Source organism: Coregonus lavaretus (genome assembly GCF_964263955.1).
Source record: "Coregonus lavaretus genome assembly, chromosome: 20".
NCBI classification, from domain to species: Eukaryota; Metazoa; Chordata; class Actinopteri; order Salmoniformes; family Salmonidae; genus Coregonus; species Coregonus lavaretus.
In genome coordinates this window covers 45,192,293-45,216,729 of record NC_140007.1, presented here as the reverse complement: position 1 = coordinate 45,216,729, position 24,437 = coordinate 45,192,293, and the positions used below count along the sequence as shown (strand labels likewise).

At 44.6% G+C, this 24,437-nt stretch overlaps 1 protein-coding gene across 1 annotated transcript in view; it reads right to left on the bottom strand.

The window, feature by feature from the left end:
- Positions 1–24,437, bottom strand: part of LOC311148340 (guanine nucleotide-binding protein G(i) subunit alpha-3-like) — a 56,355-nt gene that overhangs the window by 18,958 nt on the left and 12,960 nt on the right. Inside the window, exons 2-4 of the mRNA XM_084185275.1 lie at positions 18,721–18,763; positions 16,212–16,353; positions 14,614–14,771 (exon numbers count right to left, since the gene is read on the bottom strand). Coding sequence (XP_084041401.1) covers positions 14,614–14,771; positions 16,212–16,353; positions 18,721–18,763 — 343 coding nt within the window. The remainder of the gene's footprint in view (positions 1–14,613; positions 14,772–16,211; positions 16,354–18,720; positions 18,764–24,437) is intronic.

The window sequence follows — 24,437 nt, the reverse complement described above, 5'->3', positions numbered from 1 at the left end:
CCATCTCTGGTAAACACACACTATATTAAATAAAATCTATGTTTATTTGTCACATCCACAGGATACAGAAGGTGTAAACGGTACAGTGGTTACTTGAATAGTAGCAATATCAAAACACAAAGTGTCCAGATAAAAATATTTTATAAATATTTTACAATTATTCGATTACGCTTAACCAACACAATTGTCTAAATTGATGGGTCATGTGAAGAAAATGCTATAACCAGCCACATCTAGCTAAGTGGATGGGTCACTATTGTCTAGACATGTACACATGTTCATGAAATACAATAGATGGCCGTAATCACCCCCAGACACACCTGGCTAACTTGATGGGTCATGTAATCATCTGGCGAAGTGGAGTCTTTTGTTTAGCTAGCTAAACAATGAACCGGCATAATCTCAACTCATACTACTTCCAATACAAACATTGTCATAGCTGTAGTATGAATCTGCTGGTAGCTAAAGAGCTAACCAACTAGGTTCAATGTTAGCTAGCTAACATTATGCTATAACTAGCAATGCAAATGGTTTTCTGATTCGCATAATATTACTACACAGCTCCTACACATAACTTTAGCAAGCGAGCCAGCAAGCTAATGTTCGCTAGCTAGCTAACAGTACGCTTTAAAAACTTGCCTGTCTGGAATTGTTATATATGCCAAGTTGCTCTCTCAGAATAGGCTTCAATAACAGTGCTTTGTTGGCCTATACAACATTATGACCAGCACTGCTGGTTGACATTTAAACAGTATAGCATGACGCTCAAAAGACCCAAAGTTCCCAAACAAAATGTCCTTACAGCAGAGAGAATTAGTCAAAATAGAGGCTGTCTGAAAAGCTGTAGTCCGGGGAGAGACTTCAATAAGAGCGGCACTACAGTCTGAAGACAGCCATGTTTCAGTGAGAAACATCCAATCAACTTTGTGCTCAGTAATGAGGTCATTCACGAGAAAGGTTTAACTTGTGATTGCGCTAACATTTAAAAGCGCCATATTCAATGAGTGTGGGCCACTCTGCCTCGAGGTAACCAATGGAATAACAATCAAATTATTAACGTTACAACCACATTTTCTGACAGTCTCCAATCTATCAGAATGGTAGGAGATGACAGTTTGTATAAACTCACTAGAAGGCGGAGTTAAAGGAACATAAATTAGGTTACTCACAACAACCAAAGTGCCATTTCTACAGGAGTTGATATGCTTTCCAAGTCCTCTGTTGCTTATCCTGACAGGGAGAACTGGAGCGCTACCAGACCCTGTCCGTCAGTCTCTAAAACAGTTTGCGATGTTGCTGGAAATAATCCTGGATCCCCTGCGGTTAGGGTGAATCCTGCTTGTTGCTCCCACAGCAAATCAAAGTTGTCACAAAAGGAGACATTCCTGTCGTTGCAAAGTTTCTTCATGTACTCGTTTAGGGTTTGTAGTCCTCCATCAGATCACCTAAAGCGAAGGTCATTAAAACCTACGTGAGTGACGATGGTGTCAATATTAGAGTAGTTGGCCAGAACCATTTACGTAAAGCCATTTTTACTACATGAACAACAGTTGTTCAAAAGAACATATTCTCTGAACAGAGACAGCCGAGGACTGTGAAATCCGTTATCCATGTGAATTCAGTCAAAATATGGGTTCATATGTAGATAAATGATAAACATTGGTTGCTAGTGAAAACAGAGAAGGCAGGTTAAGGTTAGACTGACTCACTGCTGGTCTCTCCAGCCAAGCAGCTATGCAACGTGCAAAGACAGAGCACCTACAGTGGGGAAAAAAAGTATTTAGTCAGCCACCAATTGTGCAAGTTCTCCCACTTAAAAAGATGAGAGAGGCCTGTAATTTTCATCATAGGTACACGTCAACTATGACAGACAAAATGAGAAAAAAAAGTATTAATTTTAATGAATTTATTTGCAAATTATGGTGGAAAATAAGTATTTGGTCAATAACAAAAGTTTCTCAATACTTTGTCATATACCCTTTGTTGGCAATGACACAGGTCAAACGTTTTCTGTAAGTCTTCACAAGGTTTTCACACACTGTTGCTGGTATTTTGGCCCATTCCTCCATGCAGATCTCCTCTAGAGCAGTGATGTTTTGGGGCTGTCGCTGGGCAACACGGACTTTCAACTCCCTCCAAAGATTTTCTATGGGGTTGAGATCTGGAGACTGGCTAGGCCACTCCAGGACCTTGAAATGCTTCTTACGAAGCCACTCCTTTGTTGCCCGGGCGGTGTGTTTGGGATCATTGTCATGCTGAAAGACCCAGCCACGTTTCATCTTCAATGCCCTTGCTGATGGAAGGAGGTTTTCACTCAAAATCTCACGATACATGGCCCCATTCATTCTTTCCTTTACACGGATCAGTCATCCTGGTCCCTTTGCAGAAAAACAGCCCCAAAGCATGATGTTTCCACCCCCATGCTTCACAGTAGGTATGGTGTTCTTTGGATGCAACTCAGCATTCTTTGTCCTCCAAACACGACGAGTTGAGTTTTTACCAAAAAGTTATATTTTGGTTTCATCTGACCATATGACATTCTCCCAATCCTCTTCTGGATCATCCAAATGCACTCTAGCAAACTTCAGACGGGCCTGGACATGTACTGGCTTAAGCAGGGGGACACGTCTGGCACTGCAGGATTTGAGTCCCTGGCGGCAGTGTGTTACTGATGGTAGGCTTTGTTACTTTGGTCCCAGCTCTCTTCAGGTCATTCACTAGGTCCCCCCGTGTGGTTCTGGGATTTTTGCTCACCGTTCTTGTGATCATTTTGACCCCACGGGGTGAGATCTTGCGTGGAGCCCCAGATCGAGGGAGATTATCAGTGGTCTTGTATGTCTTCCATTTCCTAATAATTGCTCCCACAGTTGATTTCTTCAAACCAAGCTGCTTACCTATTGCAGATTCAGTCTTCCCAGCCTGGTGCAGGTCTACAATTTTGTTTCTGGTGTCCTTTGACAGCTCTTTGGTCTTGGCCATAGTGGAGTTTGGAGTGTGACTGTTTGAGGTTGTGGACAGGTGTCTTTTATACTGATAACAAGTTCAAACAGGTGCCATTAATACAGGTAACGAGTGGAGGACAGAGGAGCCTCTTAAAGAAGAAGTTACAGGTCTGTGAGAGCCAGAAATCTTGCTTGTTTGTAGGTGACCAAATACTTATTTTCCACCATAATTTGCAAATAAATTCATTAAAAATCCTACAATGTGATTTTCTGGATTTTTTTTTCTCAATTTGTCTGTCATAGTTGACGTGTACCTATGATGAAAATTACAGGCCTCTCCCATCTTTTTAAGTGTGAGAACATAAACAATTGGTGGCTGACTAAATACTTTTTTCCCCCACTGTAGATACAAATCAGACCTGGGTCCAAATAATATTTAAAATCTTTCAAATACTTTCAGCCTTTTCTCTAGCCTGCCTGTAGTTCCAGTGGGGTGGATCTTTCACTCTTGGGACTATTATATTAGTCCATTAAGCCAGGCAAGCTCAATCAAGCACAGATAAAGTATTTGAAATGAATTTAAATACTATTTGAACCCAGGTCTGACGTGGACAGACAGCTCCAATCTACAACTACCACTACACTTCCTGTCTTCACACTAACCTACTTTACCCTGGGATATAGACGCCAAAAGGTAGCCATAACTTTTGCATTTATCAGAACCGTAAAATAAACTCACTGGGACAAAACAATACACCATTGTTTTTGGTCTTATTGATCTTTCTCCTATCGTAAACATTGTCTAAATATTCAGTACGTGTATAGATAGTTAGTTTCCTCTTTTAGCTACTGGTATTACAGTATATTGTACTTACACTACTGCACAGTGTAATACACTGTGTGTAGACTACATTATGTAAGGGGTAACGAGGGGCTATGTGTACACTGAAAAATAATGCGTTCTCACCTCCCACGTTGTGCGTCGAGCCCCGAATTGATAATGCCGCTTATACCGAGGCTATTTTTGCCGCTAGAAATATGTTCATTTACCGGTAGAAATGTGTTCAGCATTCACTGAAGTAGCTAGCAAGTTTACTAGAATAGCTACATTACAGTAGTTGCCTTGGTAACCAAACAAACAGACTCGCTAGCTTTTAGCGAACCAAACCATCAGTTCTCCTACAGTAGCTTGCTATTATGAAAATCGAATTCAACAATGCCAATAACGTTTTCAATTCTACTTTTGCTTTCAAAAAACTGCTCAAAACATAGAACATGTAAGAATGAACTTCTTAGTCTACCACAGAATGAGTCATAATACCCATAAAACCTAGCGGTCAAACACGGAAATGGTTCCAATCGTTTTTTCCACCATTCATTTGATCCATTCTGGATTTTAGAAACACATCAAATAAGGGCTGTGTTTTATGTAGGCTTACCTTTGCGTAACGTTTTGATAACCATGTAAAGGTGACTTAACATCTTCGGCTCTATTTACTCCCCAAAATGTAACTGCTAGTTAGCTGCTAATGTATCATACAGAACTACAAACACCTGTCTCAAGCTTCACGCCACTCACCAGGGCCATGATGGGCTCCCTAGTGGCGCAGCGGTCTAAGGCACTGCATTTCAGTGCTTGAGGCGTCACTACAGAACCCCTGGTTCGATTCCAGGCTGTATCACAACCGGCCGTGACTGGGAGGCCCATAGGGCGGCGCACAATTGGCCCAGCATCGTCCGGGTTTGGCCGGTGTAGGCCGTCATTGTAAATAAGAATTTGTTCTTAACTGACTTGCCTAGTTAAATAATGGTAAAATAAATCTGGACGAGACTGCCGAATCGAGGCAAAGGTAAGAATCTCTGGATTAACCATCTAAAGTTCTACAGCTGCACCATCGAGAGCATCCTGACCGGTTGCATCACTGCCTGGTATGGCAAATGCTCTGCATTTGACCGTAAGGCGCTACAGAGGGTAGTGCGTACGGCCCAGTACATCACTGGGGCCAAGCTTCCTGCCATCCAGGACATATATACTAGGCGCTGTCAGAGGAAAGCCCAAACAATTGTGTGGTACAGTCTTCATACGTGTAGTAGTTTGTTGCATCGTATTGCTTAGTTTATCATTTGTGCCAACTTTGAATTCGATCGAAGCCACAGATGAACTTCCTCCATTTTGCACTTGACCTTTATAGATGTAGACCCGAAGACACTCAAGCAGCACTTTGAGAGCAGGCATCCCAAGTCTCCAATGGTCCCAGTACTGGTTGATGATCAGGCATCCCAAGTCTCCAATGGTCCCAGTACTGGTTGATGATCAGGCATCCCAAGTCTCCAATGGTCCCAGTACTGGTTGATGATCAGGCATCCCAAGTCTCCAATGGTCCCAGTCCTGGTTGATGATCAGGCATCCCAAGTCTCTAATGGTCCCAGTCCTGGTTGATGATCAGGCATCCCAAGTCTCCAATGGTCCCAGTACTGGTTGATGTTCAGGCATCCCAAGTCTCCAATGGTCCCAGTACTGGTTGATGTTCAGGCATCCCAAGTCTCCAATGGTCCCAGTACTGGTTGATGTTCAGGCATCCCAAGTCTCCAATGGTACTGGTTGATGTTCAGGCATCCCAAGTCTCCAATGGTCCCAGTACTGGTTGATGTTCAGGCATCCCAAGTCTCCGATGGTCCCAGTACTGGTTGATGTTCAGGCATCCCAAGTCTCCGATGGTCCCAGTACTGGTTGATGTTCAGGCATCCCAAGTCTCCAATGGTCCCAGTACTGGTTGATGTTCAGGCATCCCAAGTCTCCAATGGTCCCAGTACTGGTTGATGTTCAGGCATCCCAAGTCTCCAATGGTCCCAGTACTGGTTGATGTTCAGGCATCCCAAGTCTCCAATGGTCCCAGTACTGGTTGATGTTCAGGCATCCCAAGTCTCCAATGGTCCCAGTACTGGTTGATGTTCAGGCATCCCAAGTCTCCAATGGTCCCAGTACTGGTTGATGTTCAGGCATCCCAAGTCTCCAATGGTCCCAGTACTGGTTGATGTTCAGGCATCCCAAGTCTCCAATGGTCCCAGTACTGGTTGATGTTCAGGCATCCCAAGTCTCCGATGGTCCCAGTACTGGTTGATGATCAGCCATCCCAAGTCTCCAATGGTCCCAGTACTGGTTGATGATCAGGCATCCCAAGTCTCCAATGGTCCCAGTACTGGTTGATGTTCAGGCCTAAGTGACCACACACACTCAAATGCACCTACAGCTGGGGTAAGATTCTTCCATCATTCACACACAGTAGACACAGTGGAAACCACCATGTTGTCAACAAAATGCTGTCCTCAATGCTTAGGTTGTATTGTCTATGGCTCAATTTGTGGAAATGCTGTGATCACAGTACTGGTTGATGTTCAGGCCTAAGTGACCACACACACTCAAATGCACCTACAGCTGGGGTAAGATTCTTCCATCATTCACACACAGTAGACACAGTGGAAACCACCATGTTGTCAACAAAATGCTGTCCTCAATGCTTAGGTTGTATTGTCTATGGAAATGCTGTGATCACTTTGATGTTGTGATTCCCAGACACACAATGACCACGATTTGAATGCTACAACTGAGACGGCATGAGACCCCGAGTATGACTGGACATGGGCCGGATATTTGTGACAACGACCTAAAAGTGGTGCAGAAGCACACCAGCACCTAATTTAATGTTTATTCCATGGCCAACCATCGACCGTAAGGCGCTACAGAGGGTAGTGCGTACGGCCCAGTACATCACTGGGGCCAAGCCCCATGGTCCCTCAACTTAAGGACGCGTTGGAATTCTCCATCTTATCTCTATAAACCCACCCTACCTTCACTCATTTTCCATATGCTGCTTTGTTCACTTGTTTCTTCTCCTGAGTTGATAACATCTAGACTCAGTAACACGTTTAAAAGTGTTGTGGTGTTTTTCCAAACTTTTTTTTCCCTTCCTTATTCTGGGGTTCAAACTGAATGCAGTGGTAAAATGTGCTGCTCATAGCAAAGTGTCTGAATACTTATGTAAATAAGGTATTTTATTTATTTATTTTTATACATTTGCAAGAATTTCTAAAACCCTGTTTTCGCTATGTCATTATGGGGTATTGTGTGTAGATTGACGAGGAAAATGTTTTATTTAATCCATTTTAGAATAAGGCTGTAACGTAACAAAATGTGGAAAAAGTCAAGGGGTCTGAATACTTTCAGAATGCACTGTACATCAAGATAGCTAGCTAGCTAATATGAAGTTAGCTATCTGGTGATATTTAATTCACTTAGCTAGCTATATGTAAAGTTAACACTGAAGCCACAGGGCTCTTCTCTCAGGCTTTATTTCCCTACATGGGAGCATTGAAAACCATAGGTCGGGATTTTTTACCTGGTTACATGTACAGTGCCTTCAGAAAGTATTCATACCCCTTGACTTATTCCACATTTTGTAGTGTTACAGCCTGAATTCAAAATTGATTCATTAGATGTTTCTCACTATCTACACACAATACCCCATAATAACAAAAGTAAAAACATGTTTTTAGAAATGTTTGCAAATGTATTGAAAATTAAATACAGAAATATCTCATTTAAATAAGTATTCACACCCCTGAGTCAATACATGTTAGAATCACCTTTGGCAGCGATTACAGCTGAGACTTTCTGGGTAAGTCTCTATGAGCATTCGACACCTGGATTGTACAATATGTGCCCATTATCCTTTTCAAAATTCTTACCACCGGTTGTCAAATTGGATGTTGATCATTGCTAGACAATCATTTTCAAGTCTTGCCATAGATTTTCAAGCAGATTTAAGTAAAAATTAACTTGGCCACTCAGGAACATTCACTGTTTTCTTGGTAAGCAACTCCAGTGTAGATTTGACCTTGTGTTTTAGGTTATTGTCCTGCTTGAAAGGTGAATTCATCTCCCAGTGTCTGATGAAAGCAGACTGAACCAGGTTTTCCTCTAGGATTTTGCCTGTGCTTAGCTCCATTCCGTTAATTTTTTATCCTGAAAAACTCCCTAGTCGTTAATGATTACAAGCATACCCATAACATGGTGCAGCTATCACTATGCTTGAAAATATGGAGAGTGGTACTCCGTAATGTGTTGTATTTTCCCAAAACATAACTTTTTGTCCTGAATACAAAGTGTTAATTGCTTTGCCACATTTCTTGCAGTATTCCTTTAGTGCCTTGTTGCAAATATGATGCATGTTTTGGAATATTTTTTATTCTGTACAAGCTTCCATCTTTACACGCTGTCAATTAGGTTAGTATTGTGGAGTAACTACAATGTTGTTGATCCATCCTCAGTTTTCTCCTATCACAGCCATTAAACTCTGTAACTGTTTTAAAGTCACCATTGGCTTCATGTTGAAATCCCTGAGCAGTTTCCTTCCACTCCGGCAACTGAGGTAGGAAGGACGCCTGTATCTTTGTAGTGACTGGGTGTATTGACACACCACCCAAAGTGTAATTAATAACTTTGTCTGCTTTTTTCTTTTACCCATCTACCAATAGGTGCCCTTCTTTGCGAAGCATTGGAAAACCTCCCTGGTCTTTGTGGTTGAATCTGTGTTTGAAATTCACTGCTCGACTGATGGACCTTACAGATAATTGTATGTATGTGTGGGGTACAGAGACGAGGTAGTCATATTAAACATTATTATTGCACAGAGTGAGTCCATGCAACTTATTATGTGACTTGTTAAGCACATTTTTTACTCCTGAACATCTTTAGGCTTGCCATAACAAAGGGGTTGAATACTTATTGACTCAAGACATTTCAGCTTTTCATTTTTTATTAATTAGTAAAACAATTCAATAAACATAATTCCAAAACAAATCAAATTTTATTTGTCACATACACGTGCTTAGCAGATGTTATAGCGGGTGTGCTTCTAGCTCCGACAGTGCAGTAATACCTAACAATTTCACAACATATACCCAATACACACAAAACTAGTAAGGAATGCAATTTAAGAAAATATACATATATGGACAAGCAATGACAGAGCGGCATGGACTAAGATACAGTAGAATATTATAGAATAGAATGCAGTATATACATATGAGATGAGTAGTGCAAGATATTTAAACATTATTAAAGTGACTAGTGTTCAATTTCTTAAAGTGGCCAGTGATTTCAATAGGCAGCAGCAGCCTCTAATGTGCTAGTGATGGCTATTTAACAGTCTGATGGCCTTGAGATAGAAGCTGTTTTTCATTATCTCAGTCCCAGCTTTGATGCACCTGTACTGACCTCGCCTTCTGGATGATAGCGGGGTGAACAGGCAGTGGCTTGGGTGGTTGATGTCCTTGATTATCTTTTTGGCCTTCCTGTGACATCGGGTGCTGTATGTGTCTTGAGGGCGGGTAGTTTGCTCCCGATAATGCGTTCGGCAGACCGCACAACCCTCTGGAGAGCCCTGCGGTTGCGGGCGGTGCAGTTGCCGTACCAGGTGGTGATACAGGCCAACAGGATGCTCTCAATTGTGCATCTGTAAAAGTTTGTGAGGGTTTTAGGTGCCAAGACGAATTTCTTCAGCCTCCTGAGGTTAAAGAGGCTCTGTTGCGCCTTCTTCACCACACTGTCTGTGTGGGTGGACCATTTCAGTTTGTCGGTGATGTGTACGCCAAGGAACTTGAAGCTTTCCACCTTCTCCACTGCGGTGCCGTCGATGTGGATAGTGGGGTGCACCCTTTGCTGTTTCCTGAAGTCCACGATCATTTCCTTTGTTTTGTTGACGTTGAGTGAGAGGTTATTTTCCTGGCACCACACTCCAAGAGCCCTCACCTCCTCCCTGTAGGCGGTCTCGTCATTGTTGGTAATCAAGCCTACTACTGTTGTGTCGTCTGCAAACTTGATGATTGAGTTGGAGGCGTGCTTGGCCATGCAGTCATGGGTGAACAGGGAGTACAGGAGGGGGCTGAGCACACACCCTTGTGGGGCCCCAGTGTTGAGGATCAGCGAAGTGGATATGTTGTTTCCTACCTTCACCACCTGGGGGCGGCCCATCAGGAAGTCCAGGAACCAGTTGCACAGGGTGGGGTTCAGACCCAGGGCCTCAAGCTTAATGATGAGCTTGGAGGGTACTATGGTGTTGAATGCTGAGCTATAGTCAATGAACAGCATTCTTACATAGGTATTCCTCTTGTCCAGATGGGATAGGGCAGTGTGATTGCATCGTCTGTGGATCTATTGGGGCGGTAAGTAAATTGAAGTGGGTCTAGGGTGACAGTTAAGGTAGAGGTGATATGATCCTTGACTAGTCTCTCAAAGCACTTCATGATGACAGAGGTGAGTGCTACAGGGCGATAGTCAATTAGTTCAGTTACCTTTGCTTTCTTGGGTACAGGAACAATGGTGGCCATATTGAAGCATGTGGGAACAGCAGACTGGGAAAAGGGAGCGATTGAATATGTCCATAAAAACACCAGCCAGCTGGTCTGCGCATGCTCTGAGGACGCGGCTAGGGATGCCATCTGGGCCGGCAGCCTTGCGGGGTTTAACATGCTTAAATGTCTTAATCACGTCGGCCACGGAGAAGGAGAGGCCACAGTCCCTGGTAGTGGGCCTCGTCAGTGGCACTGTGTTATCCTCAAAGTGGGCGAAGAAGGTGTTTAGCTTGTCTGGAAGCAAGACGTCGGTGTCGGCGACGTGGCTGGTTTTCCTTTTGTAGTCCGTGATTGTCTGTAGACCCTGCCACATACGTCTCGTGTCTGAGCCGTTGAATTGCGACTCCACTTTGTCTCTATACTGATGTTTTGCCAGTTTAATTGCCTTGCGGAGTGAGTAGCTACACTGTTTGTATTCTGCCATATTCCCAGTCACCTTGCCATGGTTAAATGCGGTGGTTCGCGCTTTCAGATTTGCGCAAATGCTGCCATCTATCCACGGTTTCTGGTTAGGGTCGATTTTAATAGTCACAGTGGGCACAACATCACCTATAGACTTCCTGATAAACTCAGTCACTGTTTCAGTGTATTTGTCAAAATAATTTTCGGAAGCTACCCGGAACATATCCCAGTCCGCGTGATCAAAACTTGAAGCGTGGATTCCGATTGGTCAGACCAGCGTTGAATAGTCCTTAGCACGAGTATTTCCTGTTTGAGTTTCTGCCTATAGGAAGGGAGGAGCAAAATGGAGTCGTGGTCAGATTTGCCGAAAGGAGGGCAGGGGAGGGCCATATAACCATCCCGGAAGTTCGAATAGCAATGGTCGAAGATTTTGGCAGTCGATATGTTGATAGAACTTGGCAGCCTAGTCCTCAAATTTGCTTTGTTAAAATCCCCTGCTACAATAAATGCAGCCTCAGGATATGTGGGTTCCAGTTTGCATAAAGTCCAGTGAAGTTCTTTGAGGGCCATCGTGACATTATGGGTGTAACAGAAAAAAACTATATTTAATCAATTTTAAATTCAGGCTGTAACACAACAAAATGTGGAAAAAGTCAAGGGGTGTGAATACTTTCTGAAAGCACTGAACAACACAGCAGCTTATAGGCATGTTTTGTGTAACAAAAAATCTACAACGAAGTTGGCTCTTTTACAATGGGGGTCAATGGAAAAAAATGTTTGTTTTCCCAAATTTGTGGGCGTGGTCGAGGGGTATTTCTTCTTATGATATGAATACCAATACCAATAAATTACAATACATTACTCTTCGATGTAGGTTCTAAATCATAACTGTAACTGATTTAAATCATAACGGAAACCACAACACAGCAGCTGGACAACCACAATATACTACAATCCACGGTGTAATACATTAACTTACACTGTCGACCAACTAACATTTCATAACTGAAATGATAACAGCTGGACAAACAGCTGAGTAATGTTAGTGTTGACGTTGTTCATCATAATCTCCCACTGCGATGTGGAATGCAAATCAGCTGTATCAGGTAGCTAGGCTTACATTCTGAAAAAAGCTGCATTCTACATTCTAACAAGCTCGTACAAGACAAGACCCATCTTGTTTCTCTCTACTGTTCCTGTTTCTGCACCTCCTCTAAGGTTTAGCACGACATGAAAAAATGTAACCTCTCAGAGACAGTGTTTTGCACAAGTACATAGAGTGGCGAAATAGAAAAAGTAGTCAGCCCTTGGGATCCCGAGGACCGATTTTGGGCCTACATTGTCAGGAATATTTTCAAGTAAGAGAACATTAAAACCTTCTAACATTTAACCTGTCTTCTCTTGAGATTATAAAGTCTTATTGACAGTTTAACTGCAAGATTTGAATTGCCACAATGTTGTTTGTTCTTCAAATTACAGTGCATTCGGAAAGTACTCAGACCCCTTGACTTTTTCCACATTTTGTTACGTTACAGCCTTATTCTAAAATTGATTTAAATAGTTTTTTCCCCCATCATCAATTTACACACAATACCCCATAATGACAAAGAAAAAACAGGTTTCTATAAATTTCTGTTAATTTATTACAAATAAAAAACAGAAATAACTTATTTACATAAGTATTCAGACCCTTTGCTATGAGACTCGAAATTGAGCTCAGGTGCATCCTATTTCCATTGATCATCCTTGAGATATTTCTACAATTTGATTGGAATCTACCTGTGGTAAATTCAATTGATTGGACATGATTTGGAAAGGCACACACCTGTCTATATAAAGTCCCACAGTTGACAGTGCATGTCAGAGCAAAACAAGCCAGGAGGTCGAAGGAATTGTCCGTAGAGCTCTGAGACAGGATTGTGTCGAGGCACAGATCTGGGGAAGGGTACCAAAACATTTCTGCAGCAATGAAGGTCACCAAGAACACAATGGCATCCATCATTTTTAAATGGAAGAAGTTTGGAACCACCAAGACTCTTCCAACAGCTGGCCGCCCGGCCAAACTGAGCAATCGGGGGAGAAGGGCCTTGGTCAGGGAGGTGACCAAGAACCCGATGGTCACCATTCTTCTATGGAGATGTGGAGATGGGAGAACCTTCCAGAAGGACAACCATCTCAGCAGCACTCCACCAATCAGGCCTTTATGGTAGAGCGGCCAGACGGAAGCCACCCCTCAGTAAAAAGGCACATGACAGCCCATTTGGAGTTTGCCAAAAGGCACCTAAACGATTCTCAGACAATGAGAAACAAGATTCTCTAGTCTGATGAAACCAAGATTGAATTCCTTGGCCTGAATGCCAATCGTCACGTCTGGAGGAAACCTGGCACCATCCTTATGGTGAAGCATGGTGGTGGCAGCATCATGATATGGGGATGTTTTTCAGCGGCAGGGACTGGGAAACTAATCAGGATCCTTGATGAAAACCTGCTCTAGAGCACTCATGACCTCAGACTGGGGCGAAGGTTCACCTTCCAACAGGACAACGACCCTAAGCACACAGCCAAGACAACGCAGGAGTGGCTTCGGGACAAGTCTCTGAATGTCCTTGAGTGGCCCAGCCAGAGCCATGATTTGAACCCGGTCAAACATCTCTGGAGAGACCTGAAAATAGCTGTGCAGCGACGCTCCCTATCCAACGTGACAGAACTTGAGAAGATCTGCAGAGAAGAATGGGAGAAACTCCCCAAATACAGGTGTGCCAAGCTTGTAGCGTCATACCCAAGAAGACTCGAGGCTGTAATCGCTGCCAAAGGTGCTTCAACAAAGTACAGAGTAAAGGGTCTGAATACTTATGTAAATGTTTTTAAAAAATGTATTTTCTTCGTTGAAATTTGCAAAAATGTCTAAAAACCAGTTTTTGCTTTGTCATTATGGGGTATTGTGTGTAGATTGATGAGAAAAAACAAAACAATTTAATCAATTTTAGAATAAGGCTGTAAAGTATCAACATTTTGAAAAGGTCAAGGGGCCTGAATACTTTCCGAATGCACTGTATGTATTTTATTAAAACAGAAAAATTAAGTAAATAGGACATATTATCTTGAAAAATAATTTAAAGGTTAAATAGAAAAAATAAAAGGGTTATATCAGTCTTAACTATTATATCTTTCAGATTTTACATAGCCTAAATCAATAAAAAATTATCATTCGGTAGGGCTCTATAAAATCTGTTATTTCTTTCCATGATTCCATTTTGTTCTTTCCCAAATTCCGTTTAGATTTTCCAGGTTTCCGTTTATCCCATTTTTTCCAGGTATTCACTCTCAAAATCACTTTTTTTTTTTTTTAAGAAAAACTAATAAATTGGACGTTGTAAGTCCACAACAATGCTTAAAACACATTAGAGACCACTTTTGAGGTCTGGGAACAAACTGATTTTTTAAAATGTTTATTCAAGTGCACAACTAGCAAGAGACTGTTGTTTAGTGCACATGTGATGGACAGCGGAGTCGGAGTCCCTGCCCATCTTTTGAAAACGTCCGAAACGTCTGAAGAGTTTCTTAAATAAACTCTCATGGCACCATCGACTCCCCTCTCCTAGCACTGACTTCGCTGATAAATCCTTTGTTGAGGGAAAATGTACATCATACGATTGTGATGTGCTTGTCTCACATAGCTATGTTAAGATAAATGCACTAATTCTAAGTCGCTCTGGACTAAAATGTAAAAATGTGTGTGTGTGTGTGTGTACTCTGTCAGTCCGTCCGTGTGTGTGTGTGTGTGTGTGTGTGTGTGTGTGTGTGTGTGTGTGTGTGTGTGTGTGTGTGTGTGTGTGTGTGTGTGTGTGTGTCTTACTAGGAGGCCGAGTCGTTGAGCTGGTACTCTCTGGAGCGCAGGAAGCAGGTCTGGACCCCGCTGTCCGTCCACAGTCTCCGCATCACGCCGGTCAGATCTGATGATACCACACCCTCCGCTGTCGTACCAGCCAATACAAACAGCTGACGGGCATCGTCCTGGCAACAGAGACATGCCCATTAGACCACTGATTGATTGATTGGTTGGTTGATTAAGTTTCAAGTTTTAATGTCACGTGCACAAGTACAGTTAAATGCCTTTCTTGCAAACTCAAAACCCAAGAATGCAATCATCAATAACAATGTAATACTATAAAAAAAACAAGAGAAATAAGAATAAGATGAAATACACAAAGCAAGTAAGTAAGCAAGCATACTATATACAGGAAATATTTAAAAAGTTAAAATTTGCAAATAAATTCATTAAAAATCCTACAATGTGATTTTCTGGAAATTTTTTTCTCAATGTGTCTGTCATAGTTGACGTGTACCTGTGATGAAAATTACAGGCCTCTCTCATCTTTTTAAGTGGGAGAACATGCACAATTGGTGGCTGACTAAATACTTTTCTCCCCCACTATATACAGGAAATATTTAAAAAGTCAATTCCAATACCATATTTACAGTGATGGAGGTAGATATGTATAGGGGTCAGGTGACTAGGCATCAGGATATATGATAAACAGAGTAGCAGCAGCTTGTATGTGAATGGGTGTCTTTAGAGTCAGTATAAATGTATGTGCATATGATGTGTGAGTGAGAACATGATGGAGTGACAGTGCGTGTGTGTGTTTAGGGCCCTGTGAGTGTGCACAGAGGTCAATAAAGATACAAGATAAACTCGGTCCGCTATTTGCCAGTCTTATGGCTTCGGGATAGAAACTGTTCAAGAGCCTGTTGGTGTCAGACTTGATGCACCGGTACCTCTTGCCTTGCGGCAGCAGAGAAAATAGTCTATGGTTTGGGTGGTTGGGGTCTTTGACGAATTTCCAGGCCTTCTTTTCACACCGCCTGATATAGAGGTCCTTGATGGCAGGCAGCTCGGCCCCAGTGATGTACTGGGCTGTCCGCACCACCTTCTGTAGCACCATGTGATCGAGGGCGGTGCTGTTGCCATACCAAGCAGTGATGCAGCCAGTCAATATGCTCTCAATGGTACAGCTGTAGAACCTTTTTCAACCTCCTGAGGGGGAAGAGGTACTGTCGCGCCTTCTTCACCACTGTGGATGTGTGTTTGGACCATTTTAAGTCTTTAAGCGATTTGGACACCGAGGAACTTGAAGCTGTCTACCTGCTCCACGGTTGGATTCTGGGGGCCAGTTCCAGATACTTCATATATTCCAGAACAAGCCAGCCCCTTGATTAGTTCAAATCAGGTGTGCTAGTCTAGAATAGATAGAATAAGTGGAACACATAGACAGAACTATATGCCTACTGCTCGTGAAGACCAATTTCTGTTTCGATGGACAACAAAGTTGTGTGTTGTGTTGTGTCGTGTCGTGTCGTGTCGTGTCGTGTCGTGTCGTGTCGTGTCGTGTCGTGCTGTGCTGTGTCGTGTCGTGTCGTGTCGTGTCGTGTCGTGTCGTGTTGTGCGCCTACCGCTCGTGCGGCGTCCCCAAAGTCTATCTTCAGGCGTCCCATGGCTCTGATGATGGCGATGATGGACTGGATGGTGTTGCTGTACACCACCACTCTGTACTGCTTACACTCCTCCTCGGAGTAGCCGGCCTCGTGGATGATCCTGAATAGGAGGACACAGAGGATGATCTTTTAGATCAGTGAATGATTTCGTGAAACGTTATTTTTAAATACTTTATCTGTGCCTAGGTGAGCTTGCCTGGCTTAATAAACCATCTGGCACACCAGGCAGACTCAAGAAAACGCTTAAAAAGTATTTGAAAGGACTTTTCAAGTATTTGAGCCCTGATCTATTTCAGATAAACCCAAGTAACATTTAATGCTTCACAGAAGTCACTGGGTGTGTTCCGATATCAATATTCACTTAGTATGAAGCAATGTATTAGGCATTCACTCTATGTGGTGAGGACATTGGATCATAGCCACTCTCTAATAAAGCAAACCTGATCAAGAATGGGACAACATTCAGGATGATCTTTTAAGATTTCAGATAAACCCAAGTAGGGTTGCGACTTTTCCAAAGTTCCTGGTTTACGGAAATCTTGGTTGGATAATTTATTTTTTAGCTTATTCTCTTCTAATTCCGGCAATTCTTCAACTGGGATTTCTGGAAATAAACCTAGTAATTTTAGGGAAGGTTTCTGGAATTCAAGTTACATGTATTGGCTTCCTGTATGGGTGGATATTTAGGACAATACAAGTCATTTCAAAAACCAACCTACTTTTAATAGCATGGTGAATTGTGCATGAACGACGAGGCGTGGGCTTTCTTTAACGTGGGAATCCAGGGTTGGGAGTCTATTCAGGCCGTACCAGGCTAGCCTCCGTGACCATTGTTTAGCGTGTTATGTAACGGGTGCTTCCCTCCATACTCTCTCTGCCTGAGCAGCACCGTGTTAAATGAGGCTAGCGTCTCTCTATGCATCCACAGCACACGGTCACACACACACACCGCACGCACGCACACACACACACACGCACGCACGCACGCACGCACGCACGCACGCACGCACGCACGCACGCACGCACGCACGCACGCACGCACGCACGCACGCACGCACGCACTGAGTGACGGAGATTAACTCAGCTGGCGATGCCGATTCTCCCTGAACTATTAAGGCTTCACTAAATACTGTACTTGGATATTATTATTATTATTATATTGTTATCATATTCCGAATGCCATTTGTATCGGTTAACTGTTCGATAAGTTAAAATGATCAGTTATACAACTTATTAAAAATCACCAGAAATGGTGACAGTAACCTTTGACGTGGTTCATGCAAGTTTGTTAGAATCCAGTTTGGGCTGCAACGTGCTACCATCGTGGTGTAGGTGAGATTGATAGAATTCCATTTGGAACTAATGCTGAGCAATAAAAAAAAAAAAATATTCTCTTCCGATAATTAAACAACTAATTGACAGATTAAATTACTTCAATTCCCATTTTACTTTGTTTTTTTGGGGGGAGCTCAACGAACCGTTTCTCTACAGACAAATCCTACCAAGCACGAGAGACATCAAATCAAGAATGAACTGTGGGACGCTGTAGGGAGTTGTAGTTTTCAATAGGCAAATATTCAACCTAGTTCAGCGCAGAAAACATGGTAATTAACTACAACACAGCAACGATAAGAGACAGTTCTGGAAGTATAGCTCTACTAACCGACTGATAGTTGTAGCAGTCTTGAAAGTATGCCTAATCTACTTTGAAGAACTACTAAAATGGTGATTTCGTCAGACAGCTCAGCAGCACGGGCAGCTGTGGGTTCGGGGGCATGGAAACGTTGCTCAATTGACTGACTGGATGTTATTTGTTTGTCGCACCATCCTCGGTAAAACCCTAGACACTGTCATGCGTGAAAAGCCCAGGAGGACGGCCGTTTCTGAGAGACTGGCCCCGATGATCATACCACGCTCAACGTTGCTTAGTAGGTCACTCGTCTGCCTGCTTTATATAGCAAGCCACGGCCATGTGACTGTCTGTAGGAGCGAACCATTTTCGTGAACGGGGTGGTGTCCCTAATAAACTGGCCACTGAGTGTATATACACAGCAAAAATATTTGATTTAAGCAAAGTAATGTAAATATCTGATGGTTAATAAGTGATAAGCAGTAATGGGCAGTCACTACCATCATGGGGCTCTATATTCTGTGTTGTTAGGGACAATGGAATGTTTTCAATGTTTTACCAACTAAATGTTATCAATATTTGGGTTTGGGATTTCAATTAAAAAAGCTCTAAAATAATTTCAAGGTCATATTTCATAATGCATTTAAACAATCTCAAAAAGCACTAATCTCTCAGCAACATTCTACCCATGGAAACATAACGAATAGAACAGGCTTGGAACCTCATCACCACGTCATCCTGGTTCTGTGCTACTCCCATCATGGAGTGGGCGTTTGATAGAATGCAGTTAGGACTACAAAGTGCTCACATCGTTGTTGTTATACGTGTTGAACTTACTTCATCTGCTTCACTATGGTACTTTTCCCAGACTCCCCAGCCCCTGAAAAGAAAAAGAGACAGAAATTACAGAACTAGTAATGACATAACAATCGTCAGAGAACTAGGCCTACATTTCTCACCTATCACAGCCCTCCATGACCTTTATTTCTGTCCGTCTGTCGGTCTCTGAATCTCTCTGAGACTTTCTCTCTCTCTCTGCCTGTGTGAGTCTCTCTCTCTCTCTCTGCCTGTGTGAGTCTCTCTCTCTCTGCCTGTGTGAGTCTCTCTCTCTCTGCCTGTGTGAGTCTCTCTCTCTCTGCCTGTGTGAGTCTCTCTCTCTCTGCCTGTGTGAGTCTCTCTCTCTCTGCCTGTGTGAGTCTCTCTCTCTCTGCCTGTGTGAGTCTCTCTCTCTCTGCCTGTGTGAGTCTCTCTCTCTCTGCCTGTGTGAGTCTCTCTCTCTCTGCCTGTGTGAGTCTCTCTCTCTCTGCCTGTGTGAGTCTCTCTCTCTCTGCCTGTGTGAGTCTCTCTCTCTCTGCCTGTGTGAGTCTCTCTCTCTCTGCCTGTGTGAGTCTCTCTCTCTCTGCCTGTGTGAGTCTCTCTCTCTCTGCCTGTGTGAGTCTCTCTCTCTCTGCCTGTGTGAGTCTCTCTCTCTCTGCCTGTGAGTCTCTCTCTCTCTGCCTGTGTGAGTCTCTCTCTCTCTGCCTGTGTGAGTCTCTCTCTCTCTGCCTGTGTGAGTCTCTCTCTCTCTGCCTGTGTGAGTCTCTCTCTCTCTGCCTGTGTGAGTCTCTCTCTCTCAGATGTCACCATGAGAGCACCAGCATGGACACAGATAGGAGCGTGCTGTCTCTCTCTCTCTCTCTGATAGGAGCGTGCTGTCTCTCTCTCTCTCTGATAGGAGCGTGCTGTCTGTCTCTCTGATAGGAGCGTGCTGTCTCTCTCTCTCTGATAGGAGCGTGCTGTCTGTCTCTCTGATAGGAGCGTGCTGTCTCTCTCTCTCTGATAGGAGCGTGCTGTCTGTCTCTCTGATAGGAGCGTGCTGTCTCTCTCTCTCTGATAGGAGCGTGCTGTCTGTCTCTCTGATAGGAGCGTGCTGTCTCTCTCTCTCTGATAGGAGCGTGCTGTCTGTCTCTCTCTCTGATAGGAGCGTGCTGTCTCTCTCTCTCTCTGATAGGAGCCTGCTGTCTCTCTCTCTCTCTGATAGGAGCCTGCTGTCTCTCTCTCTCTGATAGGAGCGTGCTGTCTGTCTCTCTGATAGGAGCGTGCTGTCTGTCTCTCTGATAGGAGCGTGCTGTCTGTCTCTCTCTGATAGGAGCCTGCTGTCTGTCTCTCTCTGATAGGAGCCTGCTGTCTGTCTCTCTCTGATAGGAGCCTGCTGTCTCTCTCTCTCTCTGATAGGAGCGTGCTGTCTCTCTCTCTCTCTGATAGGAGCGTGCTGTCTGTCTCTCTGATAGGAGCGTGCTGTCTCTCTCTCTCTGATAGGAGCGTGCTGTCTGTCTCTCTGATAGGAGCGTTCTGTCTGTCTCTCTGATAGGAGCCTGCTGTCTCTCTCTCTCTCTGATAGGAGCCTGCTGTCTCTCTCTCTCTCTGATAGGAGCCTGCGGTCTCTCTCTCTGATAGGAGCGTGCTGTCTCTCTCTCTCTGATAGGAGCGTGCTGTGTCTCTCTGATAGGAGTGTGCTGTCTCTCTCTCTCTGATAGGAGCGTGCTGTCTCTCTCTCTCTGATAGGAGCCTGCTGTCTCTCTCTCTCTCTGATAGGAGCGTGCTGTCTCTCTCTCTCTCTCTCTCTGATAGGAGCGTGCTGTCTCTCTCTCTCTGATAGGAGCGTGCTGTCTCTCTCTCTCTGATAGGAGCGTGTTGTCTCTCTTTGATAGGAGCGTGCTGTGTCTCTCTCTGATAGGAGCGTGCTGTGTCTCTCTGATAGGAGCGTGCTGTCTCTCTCTGATAGGAGCGTGCTGTCTCTCTCTGATAGGAGCGTGCTGTCTCCCTCTCTCTGATAGGAGCGTGCTGTGTCTCTCTCTCTCTCTGATAGGAGCGTGCTGTGTCTCTCTCTCTGACAGGAGCGTGCTGTCTCTCTCTCTCTCTCTCTCTGATAGGAGCGTGATGTGTCTCTCTCTCTGATTGGGGCGTGATGGGTCTCTCTCTCTGATTGGAGCGTGATGTCTCTCTGATAGGAGCATGCTGTCTCTCTCTCTCTCTGATAGGAGCCTGCTGTCTCTCTCTCTCTCTGACAGGAGCCTGCGGTCTCTCTCTCTGATAGGAGCGTGCTGTCTCTCTCTCTCTGATAGGAGCGTGCTGTGTCTCTCTGATAGGAGTGTGCTGTCTCTCTCTCTCTGATAGGAGCGTGCTGTCTCTCTCTCTCTGATAGGAGCCTGCTGTCTCTCTCTCTCTCTGATAGGAGCGTGCTGTCTCTCTCTCTCTCTCTCTGATAGGAGCGTGCTGTCTCTCTCTCTCTGATAGGAGCGTGTTGTCTCTCTTTGATAGGAGCGTGCTGTGTCTCTCTCTGATAGGAGCGTGCTGTGTCTCTCTGATAGGAGCGTGCTGTCTCTCTCTGATAGGAGCGTGCTGTCTCTCTCTGATAGGAGCGTGCTGTCTCCCTCTCTCTGATAGGAGCGTGCTGTGTCTCTCTCTCTCTCTGATAGGAGCGTGCTGTGTCTCTCTCTCTGATAGGACCATGATGTCTCTCTCTCGCTCTCTCTCTGATAGGAGGGTGCTGTCTCTCTCTGATTGGAGCATGCTGTGTCTCTCTCTCAATTCAATTTCAATTTAAAGGGCTTTATTGGCATGGGAAACATATGTTTACATTGCCAAAGCAAGTGAAATGGATAAGTAACAAAAGTGAAATAAACACAAAAAAATACAGTAAACATTACACTCGCAAAAGTTCCAAAAGAATAAAGACATTTAAAATGTCATATTATCTGCAAATAGTTCAAGTACACAAGTGAAAATAAATAAACATAAATATGTGTTGTATTTACAATGGTGTTTGTTCTTCACTGGTTGTCCTTTTCTTGTGGCAACAGGTCACGAAATCTTGCAGCTGTGATGGCACACTGTGGTATTTCACCCAGTAGATAAGGGAGTTTATCAAAATTGGGTTTGTTTTCGAATTCTTTGTGGATCTCTGTAATCTGAGGGAAATATGTGTCTCTAATATGGTCATACATTTGGCAGGAGGTCAGGAAGTGCAGCTCAGTTTCCACCTCATTTTGTGGGCAGTGTGCTCATAGCCTGTCTTCTCTTGAGAGCCAGGTCTGCCTACGGCGGCCTTTCTCAATAGCAAGCCTATGCTCACTGAGTCTGTTCATAGTCAAAGCTTTCCTTAAGTTTGGGTCAGTCACAGTGGTCAGGTATTCTGTCACTGTGTACTCTCTGTTTAGGGCCAAACAGCATTCTAGTTTCTCTGTTTTTTGGTAAATTCCTTCCAATGTGTCAAGTAATTATCTTTTTTGTTTTCTCATGATTTGGTTGGGTCTAATTGTGTTGTTGTTGTCCTGGGGCTCTGTGGGGTCTGTTTGTTTTTGTGAACAGAGCCCCAGGACCAGCTTGCTTAGGGGACTCTTCTCCAGGTTCATCTCTCTGTAGGTGATGGCTTTGTTATGGAAGGTTTGGGAATCGTTTCCTTTTAGGTGGTGGTTGTAGAATTTAACGGCTCTTTTCTGGATTTTGATAATTAGCGGGTATTGGCATAATTCTGCTCTGCATAAATTATTTGGTGTTTTACGATGTACACGTAAAACACTCTCTGATAGGAGCATGCTGTCTCTCTCTCTCTGACAGGAGCGTGCTGTCTCTCTCTCTCTCTCTCTCTGATAGGAGCGTGATGTGTCTCTCTCTCTGATTGGGGCGTGATGGGTCTCTCTCTCTGATTGGAGCGTGATGTCTCTCTGATAGGAGCATGCTGCCTCTCTCTCTCTCTCTCTCTGATAGGAGAGTGCTGTGTCCCTCTCTCTCTCTCTCTCTCTCTCTCTGATAGGAGCGTGCTGTGTCTCTCTCTCTCTCTGATAGGAGCGTGCTGTGTCTCTCTGATAGGAGCGTGCTGTGACTCTCTCTCTGATAGGAGCGTGCTGTGTCTCTCTCTCTCTCTGATAGGAGCGTGCTGTGTCTCTCTGATAGGAGCGTGCTGTGACTCTCTCTCTGATAGGAGCGTGCTGTGTCTCTCTCTGATAGGAGCGTACTGTGTCTCTCTCTGATAGGAGCATGCTGTGTCTCTCGCTCTCTCTGATAGGAGCGTGAGGTCTCTCTCTCCCTCCCTCTCTGATTGGAGCGTGCTGTGTCTCTCTCTCTCTCTGATAGGAGCGTGCTGTGTCTCTCTCTCTCTCTGATAGGAGCGTGCTGTGTCTCTCTCTGATAGGAGCGTGCGGTCTCGCTCTCTCTGATTGGAGCGTGCTGTGTCTCTCCCTCTGATAGGAGAGTGCTGTGTCTCTCTCTCTCTCTGATAGGAGCGTGCTGTGTCTCTCTGATAGGAGCGTGCTGTGACTCTCTCGCTCTGATAGGGGCGTGCTGTGTCTCTCTCTCTCTCTGATAGGAGCGTGCTGTGTCTCTCTGATAGGAGCGTACTGTGTCTCTCTCTGATAGGAGCGTGCTGTGTCTCTCGCTCTCTCTGATAGGAGCGTGAGGTCTCTCTCTCCCTCCCTCTCTGATTGGAGCGTGCTGTGTCTCTCTCGCTCTGATTGGAGCGTGCTGTGTCTCTCTCGCTCTGATTGGAGCGTGCTGTGTCTCTCTCGCTCTGATTGGAGCGTGCTGTCTCTCTCTCTCTGATTGGAGCATGCTGTCTCTCTCTCTCTGATTGGAGCGTGCTGTCTCTCTCTCTCTGATTGGAGCGTGCTGTCTCTCTCTGATTGGAGTGTGCTGTCTCTCTCTGATTGGAGCGTGCTGTCTCTCTCTGATTGGAGCGTGCGGTCTCTCTCTCTCTGATAGGAGCATGCTGTCTCTCTCTCTGATAGGAGCGTGCTGTGTGTCTCTCTCTCTGAAGCATGCTCTCTCTCTCTCTGATAGGAGCGTGCTGTGTCTCTCTCGCTCTGATTGGAGCGTGCTGTGTCTCTCTCGCTCTGATTGGAGCGTGCTGTGTCTCTCTCTGATTGGAGCGTGCTGTGTCTCTCTGATTGGAGCGTGCTGTGTCTCTCTGATTGGAGCGTGCTGTCTCTCTCTGATTGGAGCATGCTGTTTCTCTCTCTGATTGGAGCGTGCTGTCTCTCTCTCTCTCTGATTGGAGCGTGCTGTCTCGCTCTCTCTGATAGGAGCGTGCTGTGTCTCTCTCACCGATTGAAGCGTGCTGTCTCTCTCTCTCTGATTGGAGTGTGCTGTCTTTCTCTCTCTGATTGGAGTGTGCTGTCTTTCTCTCTCTGATTGGAGTGTGCTGTCTCGCTCTCTCTGATAGGAGCGTGCTGTCTCGCTCTCCCTCTCTGATAGGAGCGTGAGGTCTCTCTCTCCCTCCCTCTCTGATTGGAGTGTGCTGTGTCTCTCTCGCTCTGATTGGAGCGTGCTGTGTCTCTCTGATTGGAGCGTGCTGTCTCTCTCTCTGATTGGAGCATGCTGTATCTCTCTCTCTCTTCCTCTCTCTCTGATAGGAGCATGCTGTGTCTCTCTCGCTCTGATTGGAGCGTGCTGTGTCTCTCTCGCTCTGATTGGAGCGTGCTGTCTCTCTCTGATTGGAGCGTGCTGTCTCTCGCTCTGATTGGAGCGTGCTGTCTCTCTCTCTCGCTCTGATTGGAGCGTGCTGTGTCTCTCTCGCT